The sequence below is a fragment of the Macrosteles quadrilineatus genome, unplaced genomic scaffold (assembly GCF_028750875.1).
Source record: "Macrosteles quadrilineatus isolate MER2022 unplaced genomic scaffold, UCM_ALF_1.0 Scaffold_6__1_contigs__length_79288215, whole genome shotgun sequence".
Classification (NCBI taxonomy): Eukaryota; Metazoa; Arthropoda; class Insecta; order Hemiptera; family Cicadellidae; genus Macrosteles; species Macrosteles quadrilineatus.
Genome location: NW_026542599.1, coordinates 42,970,159 through 42,985,295, shown reverse-complemented (window position 1 = coordinate 42,985,295; position 15,137 = coordinate 42,970,159). Strand labels below are relative to the sequence as shown.

Here is a 15,137-nt window from a genome sequence, read left to right as displayed (position 1 = left end):
CTTTTTCATTCAGCTTTCAGCTGCCAGAAATTGGTACTTTTAATTCTCACCAACTCTTATGGGTGGCAAAGTTAAACAATATAATATAGGTTAAACAAAATAACAAGGAAGACGTAACGACTTGTAACATGTGTTTATAACAAGCCATCTACTCGATATAAAGGAAAATAGCTCCGATCAAATACTGATTATTTTACTTGGCTCTCTCTTACCATAATTTAATCTCCGATGGACTGAGGCAGTTTTAGCAAACTTTGGTTTAACATGGAAATACATAATATTTTATAATATTGTATTTATTTTATGTAAATTAGAGTTTAAAAAATCAATCAGCTGTTTAATTTAAACACATTGTCAAGTTAAAGACAGTATAGACTATTATAAACAAGCTATTTTTACCACCGAAAGTAATATAAAAAATTGAGTCGTGGGTTTCCAGGTTAACATTTCCATTATAATAAATTAAAACATAAATAATAAAAGCCAAAATTAGTTTTAAATAAAACGTGAATTCCCTTTATATTGCTTTTACAATCGAAATGAACTATACAGAGCCACGGCTCGGTCCCCCGATACTATTTTCGCACAAGTGTTTTGAACGTGGTGTTTTACTACACTATAAAGACTAAGTATTTTTTTTGACGTGGGAATATGTCTTTATTACAGTTAGGAACATTTAAAAACTAATAGAAGTTTTTTGGCGATGACTTCTATTTAAAGTTGAATTTACAGGTACGTTGAAATACAGAGTCATGTAATGGAAGAGTTGTGAAAAATATTGCAGCCTGCGTAAATGAAAGTGAGCACCTGACGAAAATGTTTCTATAAGTAAAAGGCATATGACGATTAATGTAGGTATTTGCTTAGTAAATAGTGTATTTACAAAATGGCAAGAGTTTACGAAAATATTAAAGTCATTTAAGTAATAATTGACACGAAAACAAACGCTTAGTGTTTATTTAAAAATTGACTTTTTCTTTCGCCCTTATCAAAGATATTTTTTGCATTACCACACGAAGCATAATTAAAAAGTAAACAGGCTTTTTACTTTCTCCCACTATACATAGTGTATGGAGATAGAATTGTTTTCTTCAAAATTTTCGAGTCTGAGTATTGCGTGGATATATCCATTTTGGGTCCCCCTGAACCCAAAATAGTGGTTTTCAAAGTGATGTCTGTGTTTGTGTATGGATGCGTACAGAGCTACACACCTCACCTGTAGTCTTATTTTGATGAAATTCGGTATGTAGATAATAATCCACGTTATCTCTAGGCGCTTTGTTCATTTTTATGAAACTTTGATATTTAATGGGGATTTTCCCATAAAAACCCATAATATAACGGAAAAATCGAATCTCTCTAAAATGGCCCGAACAATTTTGATAAGAATTTAGTATGTTATAGTCCTTTAGATTATAGACAAAATGGTACGAATCCTGTTTCCGTAAAAATTATGGTTCAAAAATTACCGTAACTTATGTTATTTCCCCCCCCAAAAAATCCCATAAAGTTAAAGATTTTGGAGAAAACCCGGTTTTGGTTAAAATATTGTGATATGGTCATTATAATTCTAAACAAAATAATGCAACAATTGTAACAATTACAAATATTATTGAAAATATTTTTACAATTACGGTTCAAACGTTATTGTAACTTTTGTTATTTTTTCCTACAAAATTATCATAGTTACTCCCAGGGCTTACCCATGATAAAGGTTGTTGACAAGCTTATGGGAGAAAATATGTGTCAGATTGCTGATACCGTTTATTTATATACAGATTATTATTTATCATTATTTTTCATATCAGTTTAAGGAGCATAGCAAATCATCGATAGGCCGTACACCTACATCACATCAATGGTCAAAGCTTAATCATATCGTCACCAAAGCTATGACAGGATCATTTCCTTTACTACGACACACATCATGTGATCCTTGTCAGATTGACATACGTCTGACATTTACTGGCTTTGAATTTACTTTTGTGTTTAATGGATTTGCAAATCTCTTGTAATATTTTTGGTAAACATATGTGGATTTATGTTCACATGTCATCATGATAAGCGAATGAATTACCAGTATATAATTTACATTATGACCATTTAATTTAACGTAAAAAAACAATCTTCATGATAAAAATAGATTTCCATCGATAAATGGAAGTATTGATCCAATAAATTGGAAGTATTAGATTTGATCGATTCCTAGTAGAACACAATATCCAAAACTAAGTTGTAATCTATTATTCTAACAGTTATGAGTACAAATAAATTGTTCACATTTATAGGAATAACCATTACTTTTTGTTATAATCCTAGAAAAATCAAATAAACCTTCAAGATAACAAGCTTGGAATTCCAAATAAATTCCAGGCAGAATAAAAGGATATGTCGCATGTAAATTGGAACACTTGCTTCTCTTGGCTTTCCGTGCAAAATATAGAAAGAAATATGTTTATAAAAAGTCTTTGTTTCAATACGAAACACTTTTTCAATCTCTCTTAAACCATGTATTCAGTGTAGGGTTATGGTTTTATGCTGTAAAATAAAATAAACTATAACCTAAGTATTTTGAGCTCGAGAGAAGAAGGTTAAAACATTTGTAAACGTACTAAAATTCTAATGCAAATTAAATATGCAAGTATAAAATGTTGTTCTTTTTTGGATAAAGTAAAAGAAATTTCAATAGTTTTTTCGTTTACGATTTTTAATTAAAATTGTTGTGCTGCTCATGGAATTGATACTAAATAATAATTAATTAATAGAAAGTGGAATTTTTACCCACGAAAAAAAAATTATGAGACCTGATTTCCCAAAATGCCACTTTTACAAATTTCTTGCAGTTTTGTTGTGTTCAGTTCTCATATGAGGAAAAGTAGCGATCGAAGGCAAACTTTGTATCACAACAATTAAATGGAACGAAACAAAATTTAGGTTCAGTTAATTTTAATTTACTTATTAAAAAGAGGAAATAGGCTTAAACTGTTTAAATTAAATTTTACACCTAACATTTTTTAACGACACATGGAACCTGTATTTCATTTGACTATCTAATGGTTAGCTGATTGCAAATAATTCAATTATAATAAATAAATAATAATACTATTTAAGTTTTTATTATTAATCACATATGAAGAGTTTTATTTTATAGGTAAAAATTACTATCCATGTACAAAAATTGGCGTAGAGTGGCATACAGGGCAGAAATCAGAGATGGTAAAAACAGTCGGTTCTTGCTATGTTGTAATTTACACCAATCGCAAAATATCCAGACTGACACATCTTAAATATTTTTCATATTTATAAGAGTAATTTATATTTGAAATTATTCATTTTTTGAGATGGCTATTCATTTTGCAAACCTTTATATGGATGAAATTCTCCTTAAATCTCTAGAGCTTAGAATATAAACCTGAGGAAGATAATGGGACGTAACGTTTCTAGGATTTGCTCAAGACAGCTTGCTACAAAAACTCTAATCCTCTTTTAGGAGAAATACTCAATCTAAAATGTACATTTCTATCCCCCCTTTGTTTTCCCTTAGGAAACCTGTTTGGAATTCATAAAACTACTTTGCTTTTCGTGTTATACATTAGTACCCAGTTAAGGGATTATTATCAGAATATTTTTAATTAGCCCAGATTACCCACAAACTATTACTTAAAACCCTTTTTTAAAGAATGTAATAAAAGACGAAAATCTAAATTTAGTTTACGTAAGTGGATTTAAGGAAATACACTTCCAAATAAATCAATATTATCGTGTATTTCTTTCCTATATGGATTAACGTGACTTATAATTACCGAAATGAATAAGTCCTTATGCATTCTTTATATATTGTAAACGAGTTGTAGAGTTAAGTAATTGGCTTGTAACATACACCAAAGGATTTATATCTTAATTTACATTATATGAAGACTGAATTAGTTTATTTATTTTCATAAGGTCATAAAAGTTAAATGTGTGAATAACATTTTTTTCAGTAGTACAAAGAATGATATATGTACAATAAGGTTAATTATTATCAAATTAATTCACTGTTCAACTTTGACTTGAAAAAGATCCACATATATTCTTTAGCTAAATCCAACTTACTTTTTACGTAAAACTTTATTTTCTCACATTTTTATATCACTTTATTTTTTTAAATAATAACATATTCATGTATATGACTCAAGATGGTCTAATAAAATAGTTTTCTACCATACTCATTGGCTTACTCCCAATGCAATATTATTCTGTTAAAACTTGAACATCTGATGAGGACAAAGCAGTATTAACTGAATTATATGGTAAACCGACACAGGGGCTGCCTTTCAGTAAGCCACTTACCTCAACGGAATAAAAATATTATTTAATGAACAATGGATTGATAACTCGTTTGTATCGGTTTATCGTTATAGCATTGTCTTTTGGGCAGTATGAAGTCACCAGGAATCATATCTTCTATGTCGTTAAAATATGTATATATGTATGTATGTATACAGTGTGATTGAAAAGTCCCGGAACGGTAATATATTTTATACTCTTATAGATAAAGAACTGTGGGAAGTTATTCTCGTCAGGCTGTAGGACATTAATATTAGTTTTTGAAGAGACTTTAGGAAAAGGATGAAAAAAATCATTGGGAAGATAAATAAATTTAATAGTTTGTTTTCACATGAGCAAAAAAAAAAAAAAAAAAAAATACTAACGATTAGCGATTTGGTGATTAGCCGTTATGATCTTATCTTGGTTAAAATCTTCTGGGAATTGGCTGAGTACACAGGTTTTATATAATTGATCCCTGTATTCCCTTTTAACTAACACCATTTTACAAAAAAAATTACAAAAGCTTGGCTAATGGTAAAGCTAACACTGAAATAAGGATTTGTAATAGAACATGTCCATTGTTTTTCAAGGTTACGGTTTTATTCGGTTTGTTGTATTTTAGAAAGAATAACATGAGCAATAACTCCTAAAATGTAATAAAGTACGTTCTTTAAGCACATGTAAACTATGTTTTGACAGTTTTTTTTACTAATTTATGTATTTGTATTACGTAAAATATACTGCTATGCAATGAAATAGAAAGTTTCGTAATCGTGGTTAAGCGAAAACTGCCTATCTTTGAGGTACAAACATGAGAAAAAGTCAATTTTCACAGTTTTCAACGTTTTTACTATTAACCCGTTTGAGGTATAAAAGCACTTAAAATATAAAGTTGCAGATAAAATAATTTAATTTCACACTTACTATTTTCTCTAAGATTTAAGACCCAAACATTGGTTCAGCTTATAACGTTCAAAATATCAAGTCTTGCATAGTAAAATTTCACCGGAAATAGCTTGAAACCTTAAATTTACAATTTGTCAAAACCCCGCTTATTGTACATCTACACCATACAGGAACTCCCCATTCCAAATATAACCAATCAAGACCGTATATGTTTTGAGATATACCAGCCATCTCTCAGTCACTGGTATTTATGTTTTATATATTTAAGAAGATATACACTACGTATATATATTTTGATACAATATTTTCAATTCGAACTAGTGATGATTTTACTATGTAAGGACAGCAAGATGCACTAACTGATTTCCAAACCTGTTTTTTCATTAACCTATATACGAAAAAACCTTCGCCGAATATGATACATTTCTTTAAACCTTCAACTTGGCTTCCAACACACATTGACTTGAAAAATATGTTTCATTGAACGGGTTACAGAGTCATAAATGAAAGATAAAAGAGTCAGAATCAAACTGAGTTTATCAAAATTTTCATTTACTTGTTTTTTTTTCTAAAATAGCAAAACACACAAATAATAAAGTAGGAGTTGGAAAATGTTATTTTATTTAATGAAAATAATAAGGGCATACATTTTTCGCTTCTAATATTTCTTTTAAACTATATAATATATATGACAGATTCGTAAAATACTATATTAAACAGTTTCCTCAAGCCTGGTTTCAACTAGGTGCCATATTGTAACACCAAACTTCAACAGAGGAATACTAATGGAAGGTTTGATGTTGAATGTTGCCCTTTCAGGGAACTGTATCGGTCTGAATAATGTTGTTAAAGCTTCAATCAGCTTGAAGCTGCTTTCAATGGGAGGATTCGTGTCGACTTGTGTGCTGATTCCAAAAGGCCTGGTCAATAAAATGATATCATTTTAATAGCACATTTTTATAAATTAAATAGTCGTTAGATTGATAAAGTTTGTGAACATGTTTAGTCTGTATGCATGAAGGGTAATCAAGTAAAGTCAATCTGGCTGAATAAATCATATGTTGGTTTTTCCTCTAAATGACTTAGAGGTTTTTTTTTAATTAAAAATCATTATACAACGACTTGAATTTTGTTATTTTGTACGTTTCTTTTCAAACGGTCTTCAGTCAAAACTGGTTTTCAAGACAACTCAAGTCACAGACAATACGTTTTATACAATAATTACAAACATTAGGTGGAACTTAACTAGCTTTACATAAACTGAAATAATTCAGGGACTGAAACACCGATACCCAATCAATCAGAGGCGCAAATAAAAGAATCTTAGATTGATCACATACCATTTTCTTTATAACTTTATTGTTTCCATTTATCTTGTGAAATAGTTTAGTTTTCTTTAATAATTGCCTAATCATAACCTATACGATTTAGACGTAACTAGCCGGTCTAACACTGAATTTAACCTGACTAACAACGCACTATGTTCAACGTACCTTGGCATAACGTAGACTGAGACTCCCTCGTCGTTCGTCTCCTCTGTGGGGTTGGACTTTGTACTTTGACCTTAGATCCTATTGTATTGAACTTAAACTGGCTTCTTGATATTGTAATAACGAAACTAAAATATTCTTCAATTTATAACAATTCCCTCCCTACTTATAAAAATAAAACATTTACTCTAAATAAAAACTCTTCTTAGGGAGGGCGACTCTCTTCTTATGCTCTACAGGTTCAGTTTATCAGGCGGTTTTATTGTTCGTTTTGAACGTCTGATACATGAGTCTGGACTCTTCAAGTTTACTCTTTCTGGAGACTTGATTATTCCTGGTGATTCTTGAGAGTCTTGATTTTGTGGTAGTGATGGTCTTGTCCGGGATTTACTAGGGCTTTTTGTTGGGGTTTGTCTAGGAGAATATTCAATTGCCGGTGCTGCAATTTCTTCTGTCCTTGTGTTTTCATCTGGTCTAGGTAACGTTTGTTCTTCTTCATCTTCATGTGATGGATTCAACTTAAGGTGGTCTGCATGTATGAATCTTGTTTTACCTTCCACATTAACTAGATAGGTTACTGGACTGACAACCTTGAAAATGACACCAGACTGCCAGTTTATCTTCTCTTGTCTCACAGTACGGACTAGTACCATATCTCCTTTATTAAAAGATCTCTGTTTTCCTCTTCGGGTATCAGCTCTCGTTTTCGTCTCTTCTTGCTTTCTCTTCATATCGTCAGACAAATGAGGCTTAAGTAAACTCAATGGTGTACGTGGGGTGGTCTTGAGAAACATTTCGGCAGGTGTCATGCCTGTGGTTGAGTGTGGCGTGTTCCTGTAGGCGAACAAAAATCTGTCTAGCCTATGTTGTAGGGTTCGGTTTAAAGTGGTTTTTGAATCCTCCAAAAGCTGTTTCAGGAAGACGTCTTTGGTTGTCTGCACCATCCTTTCTGCAAGGCCATTTGAAGCCGGATGATATGGTGGTGAAACCAGATGCCGAATGCCATTGAACTTCAGAAAGTCATTAAACTCTTGAGACGTGAACTGAGTACCTCCATCTGTTACCACAGTATTTGGTAAGCCGTAAGCTGCAAAACAGGTTCTTAGCTTTTCTATTACTTTAGCAGAAGTTGTAGATTTCATGTGGAAGATTTCGGGCCATTTGGATCTACTATCAACGAGAATGAGAAAATCTTTCCCCTCATAGGCGGCAAAATCTAGATGTAGCCTTTGCCAGTTGCGGTTTGGCCATGACCATGGTTGTAACGGGACCACTGGCATTGATTTCCTAGTCTTCTGACAGATACTGCACTTCTTCACAAACTCTTCAATTTCAACATCAAGTTTTGGCCACCAAACGAAGCTGCGAGATATTGCCTTCATACGCGACTCGCCAGGGTGTTCCGTTTGTAACAATTGTAGCACTTCTTCTTGATGAACACGGGGAATTATTACTCTTGAGCCCCACAGCAAGCAGTCTTTTTCTACAGAAAGTTGCAATGCTTTATCGGAATACGGTCTTAGCTGTATATCATTCGTATACGCAGGCCAGCCATTTCTAGTAAGGTCTAAGACCTTCGACAGAATCGGATCATACTTTGTCGAAACCCCGATTTCCTTGTAGGATATAGGAAATTTCTGACTGTGGGCAAAAAAGTTTATTTCACCTTCTATCTCCTCCTCCTCTTCTCCTTTGCATGGCAGCCTAGAGAGGGCATCTGCGTTTCCATGATCAGCACCCTTTTTGTACAACAAATCATATTGGTATGTCGCCAAAATTAATGCCCACCTCTGAATTCTAGCAGCTGCCAGAGTGGGTATGGCCTTGGTGGGACCAAGCAAGAATGTTAATGCTCTATGGTCAGTCACCAGTGTGAATTTCCTCCCATATAAGAAATTATGGAACTTGCGCACAGCAAAAATGAGAGCCAGTGCTTCTTTTTCAACTTGTGCGTACTTAATCTCACTCTTGCCTAATGTCCGCGATGCGAATGCTACAGGCCTTTCAGACCCGTTGGGTAACACAAGTGCTAAGACAGCTCCTAGACCATAATGTGATGCATCGGCTGAGACTACAATGTCTAGATTTGGATCAAATGGAAGCAGAACATTGTTTTGAACTAACATGTTTTTACTTGTTGTAAAAGCCTCTTCACATTTTTGACACCAATTCCATTTAACATCTTTATTTAAAAGCTGGTACAATGGATACAATATACTAGAGAGATTTGGCAAAAATTTTCCATAATAGTTAACTAACCCCAGGAATGAGCGAAGCTGTGACACATTTTCTGGTTTGGGCGCCTTTACAATAGCTTCCGTAAGTACCTTAGAAGGATGAATACCCGCTTCATCCAACTCATGCCCTAGGAAAGTGATCCTAGTCTTGAAAAACTCACTCTTTTCGTTATTAATTTTAACTCCATACTCCATAAGCCTGCGGAGGACCACCTCTAGGTGTAAAAACATTTCTTCATTGCTAGCAGCCGTTATCAGTATATCATCTAAATAACAATACGTGTTCTTTAGTCCACAAAGAATTTTGTCCATAACAGATTGAAACAAGGGTCCTGCACTTGAGATTCCATAAGGAAGTCTGAGATATCTGTACAATCCTTTATGAGTATTTATGGTAAGCAACTCCTGTGAAGCTGAATTTACTTTGCACTGTAAGTATGCATTTGCCAAGTCCAATTTACAAAATACTTTAGCTCCTACTATTTTGTTAAAAATTTCATCAGGCAGGGGCAAAGGATAATGATCAGTCCTTACACAAGGATTTAGCGTTATTTTGTAGTTCCCACATAGCCTAACTGTACCATTAACCTTTCGAACCACCACCAAAGGCGTGGCCCACTCAGACTGAGTCACAGGTTTTATTATTCCATTATCTTCTAATTTCTTGAGCTCTGCTTCTACTGCAGGCCTTAATGCAAACGGGACGTTGTGTGGCTTACAGAATACCGGTCTTGCATTTTCTTTTAACACCAAATTAACTTCTACATCTTTTATCTCCCCAAACTTGCCATCAAAAACATCATTATACTTGGCCCTCAGATCTTTAATCGTATTATGAATTGGAACAGTCTTACCAATTGCCAGCAGCGAGGAACTTTCTCCCCCGTTGATCCGAGACCAATCCAATTTGATTTCCTGAAGCCAATTCCTCCCCATTAGTATTGGTTGATTTGGGTCCTTGTTTTTGACAACAACAAGCGGCAACACCTTCGATTGTCCGTCATCGGTGGAGACTGTAGCCTGAAACTCACCAATTGTTGGTATTTTGTCTCCAGTATATGTTTTCAAACTAATGGATGAACGCTTTAATGCTGGGACTACATGCTGCAATTTATCATAATAAATTTTCTCCGGGCAGACACTAACTACTGCTCCAGTATCAACAGTCATGTTCAATGGTACATTATTTACAAACAGTTTTGCTATAAAATTCTTTGTTCCAGAACTATTAGCATAGGCTATGGTATTTACCGTCAAATCACTCAAATACAACTCCTCTCCATCAACAGAATCATCCTCATCACTACAGTTTGTGTGATTGAGGTTATCTTCATCACAATAGCTAACCCTAGATTTAGGCTTAAGCTTAAAAGAAGACCTTTTATATTTACTCTGTTGGCAAGCAGCCGCTAAGTGACCTTTTCGCTTACACAAATTACATACGTACTTCTTGTACGGACAACTCCAAGCATCATGCTCCTTCTGACACCTGTAACACACTTTAGGCCTAGCATCTTGGCCTGTACTTTTAGGCCTAACCTTTGGTGCGGAACTTTTGTTTTTAACAAAGTTTACCTCAACAGCACTGTTTTTATGTAAATATTTGACATTGTGCTCCGCATCTTCCATGACTAATGCAGTAGATAGGGCTTTTTCAAAAGTTAAACTATCTCCCTCTGCTAATAACTTACTCTGGATCTGAACTGATTTCAACCCACACAAAAATCTGTCACGGAGAGCCTCATCTAAAAACCTGTCAAAATTACATTTTGAGGCTAGCTTTTTAAGTTGAACCCCATATTCCGAGATTGTTTCACTATCCAACTGGTTTCTCTTATTAAAAAGGAAACGTTCATATGTAATATTCCTTTTCGGAGCAAAATGAGCTTGAAGAGCTTCTAAAGCTTCCTTAAAAGCTACATCTTTAGGCAACTTAGCAACCAAGAGATTTTTCAAAGTGGCATACATTTTAGGCCCCATAAACGAGATAAAATATTTCTTTTTGTCTTCATCTTTGACTGAATTTACTAAAAAGAAGTTTTCTAGCCTCTCAGAGAAATTTTCGAAAGATTCCTGCTCTGGATCAAACTCTGACAACTTACCGATGATGCTCTTGGCCATAGTACAAGTCCTAGGCCTACACTAAAAATCATTAAAATCAAAACATACTTCAATAATCTTCTCTGGCAATACTTTTCCTGTATATTAAAACACTTTTATTCACTTTAAATAGCTTCAAACATTTAAAAATCAGTTTTTAGCAGATTTAAGCAAAACTTTGCAATATCTGACAAGAAAGTTTGCACACGACACCGTGATGACTAATCCAACCTGTGCAACGTGCTTTCAGTGAGTCAACCAGTGTCTACTTACAGAAATCTCTCTGTACCTGTTACTTTTAACAGTTCCAAAACTTATTACTTCTTGGTAACTGCTTACCGACCTGGTGTAACTGGAACTGGAAATGCTTGCAGGGCAATACTGGACCTGTTATCTTGGAGCTGTTACTGTTATTGGACCTGCCTTCTTCAATCCGTTCCCAAGTACAACCACTCCTTTCTTCACTGTTCTCACCTGTTGCTTCTGGATTTAGCTGATAGTTAATTGCTCGTTTGCCGTTCTTTAAAATACTCGTCGCCATGAAATAGTTTAGTTTTCTTTAATAATTGCCTAATCATAACCTATACGATTTAGACGTAACTAGCCGGTCTAACACTGAATTTAACCTGACTAACAACGCACTATGTTCAACGTACCTTGGCATAACGTAGACTGAGACTCCCTCGTCGTTCGTCTCCTCTGTGGGGTTGGACTTTGTACTTTGACCTTAGATCCTATTGTATTGAACTTAAACTGGCTTCTTGATATTGTAATAACGAAACTAAAATATTCTTCACTTTATAACATCTTGAGAGATCACTTTCAATTTATCAACGAAGACTGGCGATATACCGGATTAAGATCACGGGTATAAACCAAATAAATTGCATGGTTTGCGGGTCTTATTCTTTTTGGCTCTCTTCTGTCGTTAAAGTATAATATGGTAATAATTGTTAAGCATATAGCTCTTATTGTTTAATGACAGTATTTACATAATACTTAGTGTAATTGTATTGTTTGACTATCAATAATGCATAATGCCTGAAATGACTAATATTGTCTTGAAAACTATTTTAATAAATGTATTATGTAATTTACAATGTGATATAACTAAATAGACATTTAGAGGGCAAAGAGAATACTATTGTGTACAGTATTTGTACTGTTGTTAACCAAATAAATAATCTCTTAAATAAATAGCAAATATCATATTATAAAAGCATTTGTAAAAAGCGTTATTGATCTTTCTGGTAGACCTACAAACATTCTTTATTCGTTCTCAATCTTCATTAATGATATTATATACATAATCGATAATGCTTTCCAGCTTTTCACCGGTGACATCAAGATGTTCAAGGTGGTGAAATCAAGTCAAGACTGCTCTCTCAGTGAGCAGTCTGGACACTTTTGACTATATATTTTGAACATTTTCCAAAGCACTGCTACAGGGAGCTTTGGAAAATGTTCAGCAATGGTGCTCTACGAGTAGTACAGTGGGTACGTTCGTTTTTACCCTGGTCGAAAAACTTAAGCTCAGGCTGAAAATAGCCACTTTTGGGTCTAATGAAAAATTGTATATACTACCATTACAAAATGATCATTACAGTAGTAGACCTTTGTGATAAATTTGTCACAAAATAAGAGTGTGGTTCTAAATCCATAAAAAATAGATTAAATAAGATATATAAAAGGGATAAACAATCTGCAAAAAACTAAGTATGCTAATATGAAATATTTCTACTGATGATCAAACAAATCATGTTTTGCTTTAGATGGTAAGTAGAATCGTAAAAATGTTTTAAATTTTTATGATGTTTAGAAATACAATCTGAAGAACATATTTAGGTCAGATACGCAAGTGTTAGTCAAATGTAGTAATACACCTGTGATAAATGGATGTGAATATGGATTTAGAAATTGTTTGTGAAATGAATTACATATTGATTTACGTAACGGCTTATTTGACGATAAAACAAACACATCCAACAAAACCCTGTTCGGGTGAGATAATGCGTTGTTATATTTATTGAAAATCCGCAGCGATAAAATGCGACTACTAAAGTTGGTTCTGGATCGATGAAATACTCAATGGTTTTCCTTAATTGTAATTTTAATTATAACAAGTATATGTGTTTCATATTTTATATCAGTTGGTGCATGGTTATCTGGGCTTGATGTAGATTATGACATTGACTATCAAATAAGTACAACAAAAATTATGAAATGACTTGAATTAATTTTTTTTTTTTGAAATTTACTGCAGCCACGATTATTAACAACAAACTTTAACATGTTTTGAAATAAGTATAATGCAAATCTATACATTTTAAGAAATACTACTACAACTATTATTAGAGATTGATAGCTAAGTCCTTTGTTACTAAAACACTATTCTTATGATTTTTTTGTTGAAGAAGACTCAGAAATTATTAGTCCTTATATTTTTAAGGTAAGATGTGTGCCATTAACGATAATTTCAGTGATTGTTTATATTTTATGTATAATATAAGATTTCATACAAAATATTAACAGACTGAGTTGATGTTTATGTAGCTGATATTTGTTGTTTATAATATCAAGGAGTATCAACGCACAAAAAAAAAATTCAATGAGATAATGCTAAAATAAGAACTCACAATAACCAGTATTCTCACAATGATGATGATCACTTTTAAGAAAATGTCATTCAACCAGGACTAGGTGACTCTAAAACTTATTTGTTAATAGTTTTACTTTTGAATTTTTGGGCCTTTGGTCTTAAAATAGTTAATAAAACACATCCTTTAATAAACAACAACAAAACACGAAAAACTCCTATACACCAAATCTCCTATTTTTACCAGGCAGTAGGATTCTCTATTCCGTTTCCTGCAGTTGAGGTTTACTTGAATGCAGCTGTTGACTGTGGTAGGGGTCTTCACGTTTACTAAGCTTTCATCAGTGGCTGTGGTAGTCTATGGTACTTGACTATTGTTAGTAGTAAACATTCAGATGTTACACCAAGGTCTAGATTTGAATAAAATTCTGAGCTTCTTAATAAGTGTGCTAATGTCAATTATTATGGCAGGTGAAATATATGATTACATTTAGAGAGTTAATATAAGGGTGACTTAATATTAGTTTTCTTTTTCTGAGAACATAATTCAATTTATATTTGCTTGTATATTATTTGGTTGATAAAATGCTTGACATATATCTTTACGGGGAAAACTATACTAGACATATGGCAACTTTAGACCTAATCCACTAATTTAGTTTCGAGTTAGTTTTTGTATGACAAGTTTTGAAAGTAACTTGACTAAAAACCATTGAATATTTGCTTCTATTTGCTTTAAAAATGAAAAGAAATTAAGAGAAACAGCTGACTCTGTGGTTGTTTAGAACTTTACTAATGCACAGTTATACAGTATGGTAAACTGAATTTTACACAAACCTAAAAGAAAAGTTAAAGAGTTAACAGTTGCCAGAATAACTTAATTTGTGAGGAACAGTTGTTCGGTTTAAGTTGGTTAATTATTTTAGTTATTAACAGTTTAAATTACTTGCTAACAATCGGACACATACAAATAACTTATAATGTATCTGTTCCACTAGAAAATAAACTACAATAAAATTAACTAATACGTGAAATTACTATGTAAAACTACTTACTAGGTTATTATAACTACATTTGTAATGAAATTCAATTGAAGAAATAGAATAAATATATTGTAATAATTCTTCTTTTTCACATATTGCACTGCTAGTATATTTCTTTGGTTCATAATTTATAGCATGTGTCCTTTATAAAATCATGCAGAACCCCATGTAAAAATTAGCCATGAGAATCATTTTACATAGCGTATGTTAATCATTATTTATCTTATAGCCATATTGAATACAGGTAAAAGGACAGTAATAATGTTACACCAACGAACAGGAAAAGACCTATTGGTAAGTCGAGTTCAATATTCAAAAGCATGTCAGTCTATGTCATAGTGTTTGACAGCTTATAGTATTTACCTGCATGTCAATATAGCCTTTGTCCATCTGTCATGTCCGTCATGTGGTTTCGGGTTATAGACGAGACTAACGAGGCTTTTGTCCCTTTGAA

General features: G+C 33.1%; 1 protein-coding gene across 1 annotated transcript; it reads right to left on the bottom strand.

Moving 5' to 3' along the window:
- Positions 1-6,940: 6,940 nt before the first annotated feature.
- Positions 6,941-11,585, bottom strand: LOC128997491 (uncharacterized protein K02A2.6-like). The gene is made up of 3 exons (XM_054423130.1): positions 11,388-11,585; positions 9,526-9,964; positions 6,941-8,787 (listed from the first exon to the last, which is right to left on the bottom strand). Exons 1-3 carry the CDS (start codon positions 11,583-11,585, stop codon positions 6,941-6,943), a joined length of 2,484 nt encoding a protein of 827 aa, XP_054279105.1.
- Between the last annotated feature and the right edge of the window lie 3,552 nt (positions 11,586-15,137).

Excerpts from the sequence above, each read along its gene's own strand:
- LOC128997491 (XM_054423130.1), bottom strand. The coding sequence starts at position 11,585 with ATGGCGACGAGTATTTTAAAGAACGGCAAACGAGCAATTAACTATCAG. Across the intron at positions 9,965-11,387 it reads TCCAGTTCCAGTTACACCAG|GCTACAGTCTCCACCGATGA; the intron begins GTCGGTAAGCAG and ends GGTGAGTTTCAG. Across the intron at positions 8,788-9,525 it reads GGTGGTTCGAAAGGTTAATG|ACATTGTAGTCTCAGCCGAT; the intron begins GTACAGTTAGGC and ends ATCCAAATCTAG.